The sequence below is a fragment of the Oncorhynchus mykiss genome, chromosome 9 (genome assembly GCF_013265735.2).
Source record: "Oncorhynchus mykiss isolate Arlee chromosome 9, USDA_OmykA_1.1, whole genome shotgun sequence".
Lineage (NCBI taxonomy): Eukaryota > Metazoa > Chordata > Actinopteri > Salmoniformes > Salmonidae > Oncorhynchus > Oncorhynchus mykiss.
In genome coordinates this window covers 29,445,574-29,463,121 of record NC_048573.1, presented here as the reverse complement: position 1 = coordinate 29,463,121, position 17,548 = coordinate 29,445,574, and the positions used below count along the sequence as shown (strand labels likewise).

The following is a 17,548-nucleotide window of genomic DNA, read 5'->3' as shown; positions in this document are numbered from 1 at the left end:
GAGTGGAGGCTGTCAAAGCAGCAAAGGGGAGGGACCAACTCCATATTAATGCCCATGATTTTGGAATGAGATGTTCAACGAGCAGGTGTCCACATACCTTCTGCCATGTATTGTACAATACAGTATCCTACAGAGACTAGTTTTATCAATAAGTCCTCAAATTGGGCCAAGATGTCAAATGTGACCACATCGACTTTAATGACAGCACCATATTGCTGTGTCTCAGTGTTTGTGCTTTCACAGCTACACAGTTAATTGCCTTATGAGTCATTCTCACTGCAAGTTATAAAAGGCAAAAACAAACAATGCAATTAAAGTAATTTGGCTGTGTTTTTGTGTGTGTGTGTGTATGTCTGTGTCTGCCTCTATGCGTCTGTGTGCATGTGTCTGTGCATGTTTTCAGACATTTTCAATTACACAAGTGCAAAATGCTTATTTTCCATACTGCACTTCAAAATTTAACTCAACTCACTTACAAATTCACAACCCAATGAACCAACCCATTTACATCCCCAAAATCACCCTAAAACCTGCTCCTACTTAAACTTGACACTGCCTCCTAGGAAGTGATGTCATAGTGATGTCATTTGGTCTCCCAGGAAGTTACCTCTTCCTTAGCAACAGTGAGCTGTAGCTCCGCGCTATGTTTCTTGATGTTGTAGTATTGGACCTCCACCTCATGGGTGAGTTGTAGCCACATCTGTAGGGCCTCTGGGACCGACCACTCCGTCTGCATCTCCTTCTCTGCTCGCTTCAGGGCCATACGCACCTGGGGATGGGAGGGGGGGGGGGGACATTTAGGCGTCGCACACACATGGGATAATATGAAATCTTGGCATAAAAGTGTATTGTACTGTACATAAGTAGTCTCTCTAGACAGATGGGGTTGCCTCCCACAACGTAGCAATGTTCCAGCTTACACGTTTGTTCAGAAACAATGTTAGTTTGGCATAGAGGAACTACGTCACTGCCTGATCTGCTTGTTGCCCGCGTAGCTAGCAAGATGGAGATCACAGATGTTATTTTTTTAATGAGTGCATTTTGCAAGTGGCTCGTTTGCATCAACTGCCTTTGTTAAAAACTTTCGAATCATGACCTTCTGGCATGTCCGCCTCGTGATTTTGTTGGTACAGCTATATGTTTGAAGACGACGCTCCCCGGGGAAAGTATTTTTTTGTATTTTTCCCAAAGTTACCAAGAGGTTCCGTCATTAATCCCAGGCCCTAGTCACTGCTGTTGCCTAGTGTCTGGGTTTCTGAGACTCATACATAAGGAGATGTTATTATGCGATGCGCAGGGGAACAGTGACAAATGCTACACTGTGGAATATTATGTTATACACAGAGGAATAGTATTCTATGTGGTATGCATTTGACCTGAATACTATACTGCATTCATCTTACTGTGAATGGAGACTGCATTGTACTGTATGCTACACAAGGGGGCAGTATTTCATGTGACACAGGAAGATGGGATTTGATGCTAAACAACTGGACAGTATTCTTTGTAGGGTTGCAATGGGAGGGTATGTTACCGGTAACGAAATGTACCAGTAAACGACCAGATTTATTTTTTGAACTTTCAAGGATTTTGGGTCATTTTCATAACATGTAAAATATCAAATAATAAAATAAGATGTTATAAACTTAAAAATAGAACATTAGCCTAAAAATAACCCATCAACTTGGTGAATACAGTTGGCGGTTAATGTGAGGGTTTCAGCATGGGATATACTTTATATTCGTACACGCATTTACTTAAATTACTATGTCAATATGTCTTTGTTGTAAATGTTTCGTGGCCAAACTGGTGGCAGTTGTGAAGAAGTCAATAGTTGGAGGCGTTGCAGAGTTAATTGCAAATTATGCTATTGTTGATTCAAGTCTTTTTTCATTAAGTATTCTATTTGCTCTTAAACCATATGGTCTATCCACTAGAAACTCATGGAAAATATGGACTCCGATGTAATGATAAAGAAAAAAAAACATTTTATATGATGAAAATAAAATCAACTTAAAATAATTAAAGTATAAATGACCAAAGTTACATGTTACTTACCAAAATTGCTGACAATTCCAGTAACTTTGGTGAATTACTGGTAGTTTTGCTACCTTAATTATGTGCAACACACTCTCCACGGTTCCTACCTGCACCAGCTCCTCCTCAGCATATTTGAGGCGGCTGAGCTCACACTCGGCCCCCTGGCGGAGCTCGCGGAGGCGGTACGACTCCTTCTTGGCCCCGCTGATCTCATCCCTCATCTTCTGCTCCAGGTTCTGCTTCTCCACTGCCACCGTGCGGTTCTCCTCCTGGGCCTTTTCGAGGCTGGAGGGCGGTGAGAGTGAGTGAGTGAGTGAGTGAGTGAGTGAGTGAGTGAGAGAGAGAGACAGGGTTAGAACCTTTTAGAAAACGTGATCACTTCAAGCTAAATTAATTGAATTTAATAATTCTTCAGACTGCATGCCATACACCAAACATACAACGTCAGAGCCATTTGAACCAATAGACAACTAAACCTGTGTATGCCATTTGTAAATCAACCATAAACCACCTTTAACCACCTTTTACAAACCATTCATAAACAGCATCAGGCTACATACCGTCCCTGAAGGTCCATGAGGCTCTGCTCAGCACTCTGCAGGCTCTCCAAGTCCTTCATCATCTGACTCATGTGCACCTTGGAAGACTTGTTCTGGATGTAGGCGAACCAGCAGCCCCCCAACCCGATCACTATAGAGACCATCAACACAAAGTCCTTCATCCAGTTGTGTTGTGGACCTGAGAGGGAGGGTGAAGAGTACGTGAGTGAGGAAACAACTAGGGCAAGTTACTTCATACTTCCAGGGTCATGTCCCGGGTCTTCTGAATTAACTTCAAGATTATCATCAAATTCGTGTAAATTGAAAAATCTTTTTAAAAATCTTTTTTTTATTTTAGTTTTTTACTAATGATGTGTATATAATATATATATCCATGATTCTTGCAGAATATAACTGAGGTTAGTTCAACTGTCATACCCCATCAGAACCAAAAACATAAGCTTGTTTCACTCCAATGTTAGTAAACAATGTAAATGCAAACAAACACTATAGTCTCAAAACATGGACGAAACTGTATTTTTTTTACATCATAGATGGTCAGTCCTTGCATCCATAGCTCTGTCTATGAATTTGAGGTTACATTTCTCCAGACCCATCCCTCAGTTTATTTTTTATTTTTTACCCATCCACCACCACCCTTCTTCTGAGGACACAAATAGTTAGTTTTGCAGCTTTTTTGATATACACACACCTACTCATTCAAGGGTTTTTATTTATTTAGACTATTTTCTACATTGTAGAATAACAATGAAGACATCAAAACTATGAAATAACACATATGGAAACATGTAGTAACCAAAAAAGTGTTTAAAAAAAATCTAATATATGTTATTTGTGATTCTTGACAGTAGCCACCCTTTGCCTTGATGACAGCTTTGCACACTCTTGGCATTCTATCAACCAGCTTCACGAGGAAGTCATGTTTTTTCTTTATTTTTACTATTCTACACTGTAGAATAATAGTGAAGACGTCAAAACTATGAAATAACACGTATGGAATCATGCAGCCCAAAAAAGTGTTAAAAAATCGAACTATACATTATTTGAGGTTCTTCAAAGTAGCCACCCTTTGCCTTGATGACAGCTTTGCACACTCTTGGCATTCTATCAACCAGCTTCACGAGGAAGTCACCTGGAATGCTTTTCCAACAGTCCTGAAGGCGTTCCCACATATGCTGAGCACTTTTTGGCTGCTTTTTCTTCACTCCGCACGGTCCAACTCATCCCAAACCATCTCAATTGGGTTGAGGTCAGGTGATTGTGGAGGCCAGGTCATCTGATGCAGCACTCCATCACTCTCCTTCTTGGTCAAATAGCCCTTACACAGCCTGGAGGTGCGATTTGGGTCATTGTCCTGTTGAAAAACAAATGATAGTCCCACTAAGCGCAAACCAGACGGGATGGCGTATTGCTGCAGAATGCTGTGGTAGCCATGCTGGTTAAGTGTGCCTTGAATTCTAAATGAATCACTGACAATGTCACCAGCAAAGCACCCCCACACCATCACACCTCCTCCTCCATGTTTCACTGTGGGAACCACACATGCGGAGATCATCCGTTCACCTACTCTGCGTCTCACAAAAACACAGTGGTTGGAACCAAAAATCTCAAATTTGGACTCATCAGACCAAAGGACAGATTTCCACCAGTCTAATGTCCATTGCTTGTATTTCTCAGCCCAAGCAAGTCTCTTCTTCTTATTGGTGTCCTTTAGTTGGGGTTTCTTTGTAGCAATTCAACAATGAAGGCCTGATTCACGCAGTCTCCTCTGAACAGTTAACGTTGGGATGTTACTTGAACTCTGTGAGGCATTTATTTGGGCTGCAATTTGTGAGGCTGGTAACTTATACTCTACAGCAGAGACAACTCTGGGTCTTTCTTTCCTGTGGCGGTCCTCATGAGAGTCAGTTTCATCATAGAGCTTGATGGTTTTTGCGACTGCACTTGAAGAAACTTTCAAAGTTCCCGATTGACTGACATTCATGTCTTAAAATAATGAACTGCCATTTCTCTTTGCTTGATATAATATGTTCTTGGTCTTTCACCAAATAGGGCTATCTTCTGTGTCCCACCCCTACCTTGTCACAACTACTTGTCACAACCGTCCTCTCACTGTCAACTGCGTTTATTTTCAGTAAACTTAACATGTGTAAATATTTGCATTAACATAACAAGATTCAACAACTAAGACATGAACTGAACAAGTTCCACAGACATGTGACTAACAGAAATGGAATGTGTCCATGAACAAAGGGGGAGGGGGGTCAAAATAAAAAGTAACTGTCAGTATCTGGTGTGGGCACTAGCTGCATTAAGTACTGCAGTGCATCGCCTCCTCGTGGACTGCACTAGATTTGCCAGTTCTTGCTGTGAGATGTTACCCCACTCTTCCACCAAGACACCTGCAAGTTCCCGGACATTTCTGGGGGGGGGGGAAATAGCCCTAGCCCTCATCCTCTGATCCAACAGGTCCCAGACGTGCTCAATGGGATTGAAATCCGGGCTCTTCGCTGGCCATAGCAGAACACTGACATTCCTGTCTTGCAGGAAATCACGCACAGAACGAGCAGTATGGCTGGTGGTATTGTCATGCTGGAGGGTCAAGGATGAGCTTGCAGGAAGGATACCACATGAGGGAGGAGGATGTCTTTCCTGTAACACACAGCATTGAGATTGCCTGCAATGACAACAAACTCAGTCCGATGATGCTGTGACACACCGCCCCCAGACCATGACGGACCCTCCACCTCCAAATCGATCCCGCTCCAGAGTACGGGCCTCGGTGTAAAGCTCATTCCTTCGAGAATAAACGCAAATCCGACCATCACCCCTGGTGAGACACAACTGTGACTCGTCAGTGAAGAGCACTTTTTGCCAGTCTTCTCTGGTCCAGCGACGGTGGGTTTGTGCCCATAGGTGACGTTGTTGCCGGTGATGTCTGGTGAAGACCTGCCTTTACAACAGGCCTACAAGCCCTCAGTCCAGCCTCTCTCAGCCTATTGCGGACAGTTTTTTGTTGTTGTTTTTTTTCTCACCTTTATTTAACCAGGTAAGCTAGTTGAGAACAAGTTCTCATTTACAACTGTGACTTGACAGAAACAACAACACAGAGTTACACATGGAATAAACAAGCGTACAGTCAATAACACAATAGAAAAAAAAAGAAAGTCTATATACAGTGTGTGCAAATGGCATGAGGAAGTAAGGCAATAAATAGGCCATAGTAGCAAAGTAATTACAATTTAGCAGATTAACACTGGAGTGATAGATGAGCAGATGATGTTGAGCAGATGATGATGTGCAAGCTGAAATACTGGTGTGCAAAAGAGCAGCAAAGTAAATAAAAACAATATGGGGATGAGGTAGGTAGATTGGGTGGGTTATTACCAGATGGACTATGTACAGCTGCAGCAATTGGTTAGCTGCTCAGATAGCTGATGTTTAAAGTTAGTGAGGGAAATGTAAGTCTCCAGCTTCGGCGATTTTTGCAATTTGTTCCAGTCACTGGCAGCAGAGAACTGGATGGAAAGGCGGCCAAAGGAGGTATTGGCTATGAGGATGACCAGCGAGATATACCTGCTGGAGCGCGTGCTACGCGCGGGTGTTGTTATCGTGACCAGTGAGCTGCGATAAGGCGGAGCTTTACCTAGCATAGACTTATCGATGACCTGGAGCCAGTGGGTCTGGCGACAAATATGTAGTGAGTAGCCGACTAGAGCATACAGGTCGCAGTGGTGGGCGGTAGTCTGTGCACTGATGGAGGGATTGTGAGTTCCTGGTGTAACTCGGGCAGTTGTTGTTGCCATTCTGTAACCATCCCGCAGGAGTGATGTTCGGATGTACCGATTCCGTGCAAGTTTTGTTACACATGGTCTGCCACAGCGAGGACGATCAGCTGTCCATCCTGTCTCCCTGTAGCGCTGTCTTAGGCGTCTCACAGTACGGACATCGCAATTTATTGCCCTGGCCACATCTGCAGTCCTCATGCCTGCTTGCAGCATGCATAAGGCACATTCACACAGATGAGCAGGGACCCTGGGGATCTTTCTTTTGGTGTTTTTCAGAGTCAGTAGAAAGGCCACTTTAGTGTCCTAAGTTTTCAAAAGTGTGACCTTATTTGCTTACCGTCTATAAGCTGTTACTGTCTTAGCGACCGTTCCACAGGTGCATGTTCATTAATTGTTTATGGTTCATTGAACAAGCTTGGGAAACAGTGTTAAAACCCTTTACAGTGTAGATCTGTGAAGTTATTTGGATTTTTTACGAATTGTCTTTGAAAGACAGGGTCCAGAAATTCGGGATATTTCGTAAAAATCCAAATAACTTCACAGATCTACATTGTAAAGGGTTTTAACACTGTTTCCCATATCTATATATATTTATGACACACACACACATATTTGTTCACCACATTCCCAGTAGGTCAGAAGTTTACATACACTCAATTAGTATTTGGTAGCATTACCTTTAAATTGTTCAACTTGGGTCAAACATTTTGGGTAGCCTTCCACAAGCTTCCCACAATAAGTTGGGTGAATTTTGGCCCATTCCTCCTGACAGAGCTGGTGTAACTGAGTCAGGTTTGTAGGCCTCCTAGCTCGCACACGCTTTTTCAGTTCTGCCCACACATTTTCTATAGGATTGAGGTCAGGGCTTTGTGATGGCCACTCCAATACCTTGACTTTGTTGTCCTTATGCCATTTTGCCACAACTTTGGAAGTATGCTTGGGGTCATTGTCCATATGGAAGACCCATTTGCGACCATGCTTTAACTTCCTGACTAATGTCTTGAGATGTTGCTTCAATATATCCACACAATTGTCCCTCCTCATGATGCCATCTATTTTGTGATGTGCACCAGTCCCTCCTGCAGCAAAGCACCCCCACAACATGATGCTGCGTCCCCCGTGCTTCACAGTTGGGATGGTGTTCTTTGGCTTGCCAGCCTCCCCCTTTCTCCTGCTAACATAACTATAGTTATTATGGCCAAACAGTTCTATTTTTGTTTCATCAGACCAGAGGATATTTCTCCAAAAAGTACCATCTTTGTCCCCAGTAGCAAACCGTAGTCTGGCTTTTTTTATAGTGTTGTTTTAGCAGTGGCTTCTTCCATGCAGAGCGGCCTTTCAGGTTGTCAATATAGGACTCGTTTTACTGTGGATATAGATACTTTTGTACATGTTTCCTTCAGCATCTTCACAAGGTCCTTTGCTGTTGTTCTGGGATTGAGTGGCACTTTTCGCACCAAAGTACGTTCATCTCTAGGAGACAGAACGCGTCTCCTTCCTGAGCGGTATGACGGCTGCGTGGTCCAATGGTGTTTATACTTGCGTACTATTGTTTGTACAGATGACCGTGGTACCTTCAGGCGTTTGGAAATTGCTCCCAAGGATGAACCAGACTTGGAGGTCTACAATTTGTTTTCTGAGGTCTTGGCTGATTTCTTTAGATTTTCCCATGATGTCAAGCAAAGAGGCACTGAGTTTGAAGGTAGGCCTTGAAATACATCCACAGGTACACCTCCAATTGACTCAAATTATGTCAATCAGAAGCTTCTAAAGCCATAATATTTTCTGGAAGCTGTTTAAAAAGGCACAGTTAACTTAGTGTTTGTAAACTTCTGACCCACTGGAATTGTGACACAGTGAATTATAAGTGAAATAATCTGTCTGTGAACAATTGTTGGAAAAATTACTTGTGTCATGCACAAAGTAGATGTCCTAACCAACGTGCCAAAACTATAGTTTGTTAACAAGAAATTAGTGGAGTGGTTCTAAAATGTAATGACCCCAACCTAAGTGCATGTTAACTTCCGACTTCAACTATGTATATACACACATACACATACATTCACTGGGTATTTGTGTGTGTACAGTACCAGTCAACAATTTGGACACACACTCATTCCTGGCGTTTCCTTATATTTACTATTTTCTAGGGTAACCAGCTTTGTATGGCTTGTATAAGAAAGGGCAATACTTTGAACAAAAAAAGTTAAATTTTCAATTAATCGGAAATGAGAAGTTGTAATCTGTACGAAGGCAATTTTTGAACAAAGGATGGGTCTTTCTTAATAACCCACTAGAGAACCAGTTCAGATTTAAGTCAAATGTATGTATGAGTGAAGCTTTTAGTGAGAGGTTTAATGCTTTAATATTTAATCATTACAGCCCCCAAACTCATATTCATTTTATAAATATGCACGTTTCATTTTGCCTGGCTTAGCGGTCCAAATAAAATGAAATATTTTTTGCTCATACGATAAATAAAAAACAGGTTGGGTGCCCGCTTTGTTATAGTTTCAATTAAGGATTCTTGCTTTAAGACGCATTCAGAAAGTATTCAGACCCCTCGACTGTTGCACATTTTGTTACGTTACAGCCATATTCTAACATTGATTGAATTGTTTTTTCTCCTCATCAATCTACACACAATACCCCATAATGACAACAACACTACTAGCTTGGCACGCCTGTATTTATAGCGTTTCTACCATTCTTCTCTGCAGATCCTCTCAAGCTCTGTCAGGTTGGATGGGGAGCATCGCTGCACAGCTATTTTCAGGTCTCTCCAGAGATGTTCAATCAGGTTCAAGTCCAGGCTCTGGCTGGGCCACTCAATAACATTCAGAGACTTATCCCGAAGCCACTCCTCCGGTGTCTTGGCTGTGTGCTTAGGGTTGTTGTCCTGTTGGAAGGTGAACCTTCGCCCCAGTCGGACATCCTGAGCAGGTTTTCATCAAGGATCTCTCTGTACTTTGCTCCGATCGTGACTAGGCTCCCAGTCCCTGCCTCTGAAAAACATCCCCACAGCATGATGCTGCAACCACCATGCTTCACTGTAGGTACGGTGCCAGGTCACCTCCAGAAGTGGCGCTTGGCATTCATGCCAAAAAGTTCAATCTTGGTTTCATCAGACCAGAGAATCTTCAGGTACCTTTTGTCAAACTCCAAGCGGGCTGTCATGTGCCTTTTACTGAAGAGTGGCTTCCATCTGGCCACTCTACCATAAAGGCCTGATTGGTGGAGTACTTTAGAGATGGTTGTCCTTCTGGAAGGTTCTCCCATATCCACAGAGAATCTCTGGAGCAGTGTTCTTGGAGACCTTCACTCTGTCAGAGTGACCATTGGGGTCTTGGTTACCTCCCTGACCAAGGCCCTTCTCCCGATTGCTCAGTTTGGCCGGGCGGCCAGCTCTAAGAATTGACTTGGTGGTTCCAAACGTCTTCCATTCAAGAATGATGGAGCCCACTGTGTTCTGTTCTGCCTGTTCATTGCAATCGAAAAATATATATTTTCTATGAATAAAAAATCTGAGAATTCTATTCACTTTTTCATAATTTCCTTGATGTTTGATAAATACTGGCACCAAACAGTCACACATACCTCAGAGCGCGACGTGCGTTTGTTGTTGGTGAACGCTGAAACCTCAACTAAAGATCTTGGTTTAAAAGCTGACAGTGTTTTTATATACTTTTATTTTGAATCCTGCGGCTCTGTTGGGCTAAATTGCTGTGAGCGCTGCTATCTGTCCCAGCATCCTGACAGATTCCGTATAGGGGGAGAGAAAGCCCAGCTAGCCTAGCTGGCCTGGAGTTCTCAAATGGAGGCCGCTATTGAATGTTTCCATTGTTGCAGGAGCAGCGTTTACTTTGCTTTGTTCCGCGACAATGTGGACCGCGTTGACTTTCAATGTAGCAACTGCTTGCTTGCGGAGGACTACAGTGGCGAAGTAGCTACTCTTAGCAAGCAAGTAGCTAACCTACTGGGGAACTCACGCCCACCTACTTTTTAGTTTTCTTACACCCCAGTAGCCGGATGCCGCTCTGGTGTAGTGGAAGTTTTGCCGCTGTGTCGGCACTCCACAGCTGACTGGCAGGTGCTAGGCAGGGTTCCATCCCCGAAGGGGTCTCCCCCTTCCCTGGAGAACGGAGCTGGTCTCGACCCAACCAACCAGCCGGTCTCCTCTGGCAATGGGGGTCTCCATGGAGATGTTGAGCCGGGACTGACAGACCAGAAACAGCTTTGCCGCCCTGGATCCAGAGGTTCCGGCGTCTTCGTCCGTGGTGGCTTCTCAATCCAAATCGGATCCGGAGGAACCTGCGTCTTCGTCCTTGGCTCTGTCTCGCTCTCTCGGGTGGCTTCTACCTCGGGTTCAGCTCATCGGAGCTCACCAGACCGCGAGGCTGCCTGAAAGACCGGCACATTCAACATCACCAGCTGTCATCATAGGCAGCTCTATCGTGAGAAACATCTCAGTCTCCAAGACAAAAACCCTGTTCCACCCAGAGTACAGGACATAACAAGGCTGCTTCCGACTGTTCTACCACAGATGCCGGGAGCTGACACTGTCGTAGTCCATGTGGGGTCAAACGACATCAGGAGGACCAGCTCAGAACATTTGAAAATTGATTTTAAAAGAACTGATTTTAGCATAAAAAGACTAAAGAAAAACGGCCAATAATTTCAGGTCCAGTAGCATCATTAGGGCGCGGGTGTGAAAGATTAAGCAGACTGCTGGCATTATACACTGCTCAAAAAAAATAAAGGGAACACTGAACAACACAATGTAACGCCAAGTCAATCACACTTCTGTGAAATCAAACTGTCAACTTAGGAAGCAACACTGATTGACAATAAATTTCACATGCTGTTGTGCAAATGGAATAGACAACAGGTGGAAATTATAGGCAATTAGCAAGACACCCCCAGAGTGGTTCTGCAGGTGATAACCACAGACCACTTCTCAGTTCCTATGCTTCCTGGCTGATATTTTGGTCATTTTTGAATGCTGGCGGTGCTTTCACTCTAGTGGTAGCATGAGACGGAGTCTACAACCCACACAAGTGGCTCAGGTAGTGCAGCTCATCCATGACGGCACATCAATGCGAGCTGTGGCAAGAAGGTTTGCTATGTCTGTCAGCGTAGTGTTCAGAGCATGGAGGCGCTACCAGGAGACAGGCCAGTACATCAGGAGACGTGGAGGAGGCCGTAGGAGGGCAACAACCCAGCAGCAGTACCGCTACCTCCGCCTTTGTGCAAGGAGGAGCAGGAGGAGCACTGCCAGAGCCCTGTAAAATGACCTCCAGCAGGCCACAAATGTGCATGTGTCTGCTCAAACGGTCAGAAACAGACTCCATGAGGGTGGTATGAGGGCCCGACGTCCACTGGTGGGGGTTGTGCTTACAGCCCAACACCGTGCAGGACGTTTGGCATTTGCCAGAGAACACTAAGATTGGCAAATTCGCCACTGGCGCCCTGTGCTCTTCACAGATGAAAGCAGGTTCACACTGAGCACATGTAACAGTCTGGAGACGCCGTGGAGAACGTTCTGCTGCCTGCAACATCCTCCAGCATGACCGGTTTGGCGGTGGGTCAGTCATGGTGTGGGGTGGCATTTCTTTGGGGAGCCGCACAGCCCTCCATGTGCTCGCCAGAGGTAGCCTGACTGCCATTAGGTACCGAGATGAGATCCTCAGACCCCTTGTGAGACCATATGCTGATGCGGTTGGCCCTGGTTTCTTCCTAATGCAAGACAATGCTAGACCTCATGTGGCTGGAGTGTGTCAGCAGTTCCTGCAAGAGGAAGGCATTGATGCTATGGACTGGCCCGCCCATTCCCCAGACCTGAATCCAATTAAGCACATCTGGGACATCATGTCTCGCTCCATCCACCAACGCCACGTTGCACCACAGACTGTCCAGGAGTTGGCGGATGCTTTAGTCCAGGTCTGGGAGGAGATCCCTCAGGAGACCATCCACCACCTCATCAGGAGCATGCCCAGGCGTTGCAGGGAGGTCATACAGGCACGTGGAGGCCTCACACACTACTGAGCCACATTTTGACTTGTTTTAAGGACATTACATCAAAGTTGGATCAGCCTGTAGTGTGGTTTTCCACTTTCATTTTGAGTGTGACTCCAAATCCAGACCTCCATGGGTTGATAAATTTGATTTCCATTGATCGTTTTTGTGTGATTTTGTTGTCGGCACATTCAACTATGTAAAGAAAAAAGTATTTAATAAGAATATTTCATTCATTCAGATCTAGGATGTGTTATTTGAGTGTTCCCTTTATTTTTTTGGCCAGTGTACATCTGGCTAAAAGACTACTGTAGCTCTGCTGGAGTCACTTTTATTGACAACTTCTGGAAATAGAAGATACTCCACAGGAATGACGGAGTCCATCCAAATCATCATGGCCCCTGGACTCTTGTCCACGCATTTCAAGGCTGCGTTGAAACAATGACTGGTAAATGATCCAAGACCAGCTCAGTTAATCCCTACCATTGTGACAATGTGTCGTCATAATGCTGCATCAGATGTGCATGATCTTAGGGGCCGTGGCAAATACAATGCAAGTCATTTAATTGATGTACCCCTAATTGCACCAAATACATCGGTTTATCCTACAGCTATTGTAAGCATTAATCATGAGCCTAAAAACCAGAGTTCCACTGTTAGCACTGAGGCGGTGTGCAATAGTAGGAAGACCACTTTATGCAGCTCACCCTGCACTATCAGCTCCAATGTAAATAAAATGAGTAAGTCTACCTCGGATAAGCTTCCCAGTAAAGCATTAAAAACAATCAAGCAACCCAGAAAAGTGCTAAAAATAGCCCATATTAACATATGTAGCCTAAGCAACAAGGTCCATGAAGTCAATAACTTGCTTGTAACAGATGACAACATTATTCTGACTATCTCTGAAACTCACTTAGATAATACCTTTGCTGATACAGTGGTAGCAATACATGGTTATAACATCTCAAGCAGTAAAATTTGATTAAAAAATAAATAAATAAATAAAAACACCTTATAGAACAGCGGGGACTGTGAAGCAACAAAAACATTGGCACACACACACACACATGCACACACAATCACACTTAGTACTGTAGATATGTGATAGTGGTGGAGGAGGGGCCTGTGTTGTGAAATCTGTGAATGTATTGTAACGTTTTAAAATTGTATAAACGGCCTTAATTTTGCCGGACCCCAGGGAGAGTAGCTGCTGCTTTGGCAGCGGCTAAATGGGGATCCAGAATAAACACAAATACTTACGTAAGGGAGGGCCGAAGAGCACAGCATCTAGTGCTTTTAGATTTAGTTTCTGTTTGTGCCGCTGGTCTAATATCTTTAGCTGACCAGACATAAACGACGGTTCGTTTGCCGCTAATCTGAAATAGAGAGAGAAAGAATGGATTGGTAAAGGGTTGGAAATATTTTCACAATAACTATACTCTTTGTTTAAGAACTTGTTCAACCATGCATACATGGCCAAGTAAGCAAACGTGTGTGTGTGTTTCTGTATCTCGTCTCATGTGTTAAATGGGCGTTGGTGGGCCTGCGTGTGTGTGTGTGTGTGTGTGTGTGTGTGTCTGAACGTGCCTGTGTACCTCGTGCCACCACCATCTTAAACTGGATCAGACAACATGGCAGTCAGCAACACCTGATCCACTGCTGTGACATCGTTTCATGAGTCCGTGCCCACGGGTACGGGTGGGTGGGGGAGAAACACAACACCCCTGACCCCCTATACACCCCCACCATCCCCCTCAACTCCCTTCCAACCTCATCTATCCCCCTCCCACTCTATTCTTTCCATGTACTCATTCTATACATACGTCCCACTAGCAGTAAATCTCAATCCTAAAGAGCTTCTAATATAACCGCTCTAACTCTTATTGATGACAACTAAACAGGTGGTTTCAAGTTAAAGTCAATAGACGACACCTTATATAACAAAATCTCCTGCTGACTTCAGGGTCATGATAAAAACTGGGGTGTAAGTACACTAAATTGCAGTAATGTGACTACATGGGTAGGGAGATTTTGTGTCAGTTGAAGTGGGTATACTGTGTGTGTGTGTGTGTGTCTGAATGTGCCTGTGTACTCGTGCCACCACCACCATCTTAAACTGGATCAGACAACATGGCAGCCAGCGACACCTGATCCACTGCTGTGACATCGTTTCATGAGTCAGCGCCCGTGGGTAAGGGGGGGAAACAACACCCCTGACACCCTAGAGATCCCTCCATCCCCCTCAACTCCCTTCCACCCTCCTCTATCCCCCTTCCCACTCTAATTCCTTCCATGTACTCATTCCACACATACACTACCGTTCAAAAGTTTGGGGTCACTTAGAAATGTCCTTGTTTTTGTCCATTAAAATAACATCAAATTGATCAGAAATAAAGTGTAGACATTGTTAATGTTGTAAATGAGCATTGTAGCTGGAAATGGCAGATTTTATTATGAAATAACTACATAGGCGTACAGAGACCCATTATCAGCAACCATCTCTCCTGTGTTCCAATGGCACGCGTTGCGTTAGCTAATCCAAGTTTATCATTTTAAAAAGGCTAATTGATCATTAGAAAACCCTTTTGCAATTATGTTAGCACAGCTGAAAACTGTTGTTCTGATTAAAGAAACAATAAAACTGGCCTACTTTAGACCAGTTGAGTATCTGGAGCATCAGCATTTGTGGGTTTGATTACAGGCTCAAAATGGCCAGAAACAAAGAACTTTCTTCTGAAACTCGTCAGTCTATTCTTGTTCTGAGAAATGAAGGCTATTCCATGCGAGAAATTGCCAAGAAACTGAAGATCTCGCACAACACTGTGTACTACTCCCTTCACAGAACAGCACAAACTGTCTCTAACCAGAATAGAAAGAGGAGTGGGAGGCCCCGGTGCACAATTGAGCAAGAGGACAAGTACATTAGTGTCTCGTTTGAGAAACAGATGCCTCAAGTCCTCAACTGGCAGCTGCATTAAATAGTACCTGCAAAACACCAGTCTCAACGTCAACAGTGAAGAGGCGACTCCGGGATGCTGGCCTTCTAGGCAGAGTTACAAAGAAAAAGCCATATCTCAGACTGGCCAATAAAACTAAAAGATTAATATGGGCAAAAGAACACAGACACTGGCTAGAGGAAGATTGGAAAAAAAGTGTTATGGACAGACAAATCTAAGTTTGAGGTGTTCGGATTACAAAGAAGAACATTTGTGAGAGACAGAAAAAATGAAATGAAAAAATGCTGGAGGAGTGCTTGATGCCATCTGTCAAGCATAGTGGAGGCAATGTGACGGTCCGGGGGTGCTTTGGTGGTAAAGTGGGAGATTTGTACAGGGTAAAAGGGATCTTGAAGAAGGAAGGCCATACCCTGTGGACGGTGCTTAATTGGAGCTAATTTCCTCCTACAACAGGACAATGACCCAAAGCACAGCTCCAAACTATGCAATAACTATTTAGGGAAGAATCAGTCAGCTGGTATTCTGTCTATAATGGAGTGGCCAGCACAGTCACCGGATCTCAACCCTATTGAGCTGTTGTGGGAGCAGCTTGACGTAAGAAGCGCCCATCAAGACAATCCAACTTGTGGAAGGTGCTTCAGGAAGCATGGGGTGAAATCTCTTCAGAGTACCTCAACAAATTGACAACTAGAATACCAAAGGTCTGCAAGGCTGTAATTGCTGCAAATGGAGGGTTCTTTGACGAAAGCAAAAGTTTGAAGAACACAATTATTTATAACCTCAACGTCTTGACTATATTTCCTTTTCATTTTATGTATGTTCTCATGGAAAACAAGGACATTTCTAAGTGACCCCAAACATTTGAAAGGCAGTGTACGTCCGGTATTCAGTGAATCACAAACCTAAAGAGCTTCTAATATAACTGCTCTAACTCTTATTGATGACATCTAAAGTTATATCAAGTTGTCACCTATTGACTAACATAATTGCCTGCTGATATCGGGGTCATGATAAAAACTGGGGTAAGTTCACTAAATTGCACTAATGTAACTACATGGTAAGGGAGGTTTTGTGTCGGTCGAAGTGGATACATGGTGGGTGTGTGTGCATACCTTTGTGCATGTGTGTGTGTACCTTTGTGCATGTGTGTGTCTCTGTGTCACGTTTGGGTAGTTTCTTTCCCATTCCACCTGCACTACCTCACATATCCAGCAGTGGGCAGCATTGGTCTGAGTAGCATTGTGCACGCAATTTCTTTGGGTGGTTCTAATCATAGAATTCCTATTAATTTAGTATGATCTCCATGGGCCTAGTAAACATAGTAAATATTTGTCATATAACTTTTATCATGTATTACCTTTTCATATGACAAACACAACCAGTCGATGTTTTCAACGGATTGTCAAAAAAAAATCACTTTGAAAAGGCGATCCTGTTGGCTACCCACTCACATTTGTCCACTCACAAAATAACAGTGCACACACAACTTGATTAACGTAGAGAGACATCTGTTAAAGATGCTAAAAGGGTTATGACATTCTGCGATTGTCATTAGGACCACTACTCTACACGTTTCACATTTTATTAGTCGTATGTAAGGGAGACATACACATGGTATACATCGGCCAACTAAACGCTTACTTGCGGGTTCCTTCTCGACAATGCAACAACAATAAGAAATAATAAAATATAAGAATATGAACATAAAGTAAATGGCTCAGTAGAATGTGTAGCCTGAATTGATGCGTCCACCGCTGTACCTCGATCTGGGCCACTTGTCACTGCCTTGGAAAAATGTTAGTGTTGTCCTCGTACCACAACTCAATTTGGAGGGTGTACTGAGATGTGGTGTGATAATGTACTCACCGAGGCAGAGTGTTTCCGTTGAACCGGAAGTCTCTGAAGTTCCTCTCATACTGAGGCAGCTCCACCGACTCCTTAAGCCACTGGACTGTGTCATCCGTCGTCCAGTTGTGAACTACAGAAAGAGCAAGATGTTTTTAAAAAAACAAAGAGTGTCATTTCCCCAAATTTGAAACCCTTATTCAAAGTTTCAAAGACCTCTCTGCTGAGAGTAGGCTACCCGTCCTGTTGGGGGAGGACGCAGAGAGCTGTCGGTTGGCAAGGCACTATGTTTCTGCCTTCCATAAAACGAGGGACAGTGTCTTACAGACCAACAAACCTGCAC

At 43.8% G+C, this 17,548-nt stretch overlaps 1 protein-coding gene across 2 annotated transcripts in view; it reads right to left on the bottom strand.

The window, feature by feature from the left end:
- The window catches only part of stim2b (stromal interaction molecule 2b), a 90,698-nt gene that overhangs the window by 10,668 nt on the left and 62,482 nt on the right, over positions 1–17,548 (bottom strand). For both annotated transcript variants that reach the window (XM_021615368.2, XM_021615370.2), the window contains exons 4-8: positions 17,227–17,338; positions 13,664–13,779; positions 2,601–2,778; positions 2,148–2,325; positions 608–769 (exon numbers count right to left, since the gene is read on the bottom strand). In XM_021615368.2, the coding sequence (XP_021471043.2) occupies positions 608–769; positions 2,148–2,325; positions 2,601–2,778; positions 13,664–13,779; positions 17,227–17,338 (746 nt within the window). The remainder of the gene's footprint in view (positions 1–607; positions 770–2,147; positions 2,326–2,600; positions 2,779–13,663; positions 13,780–17,226; positions 17,339–17,548) is intronic.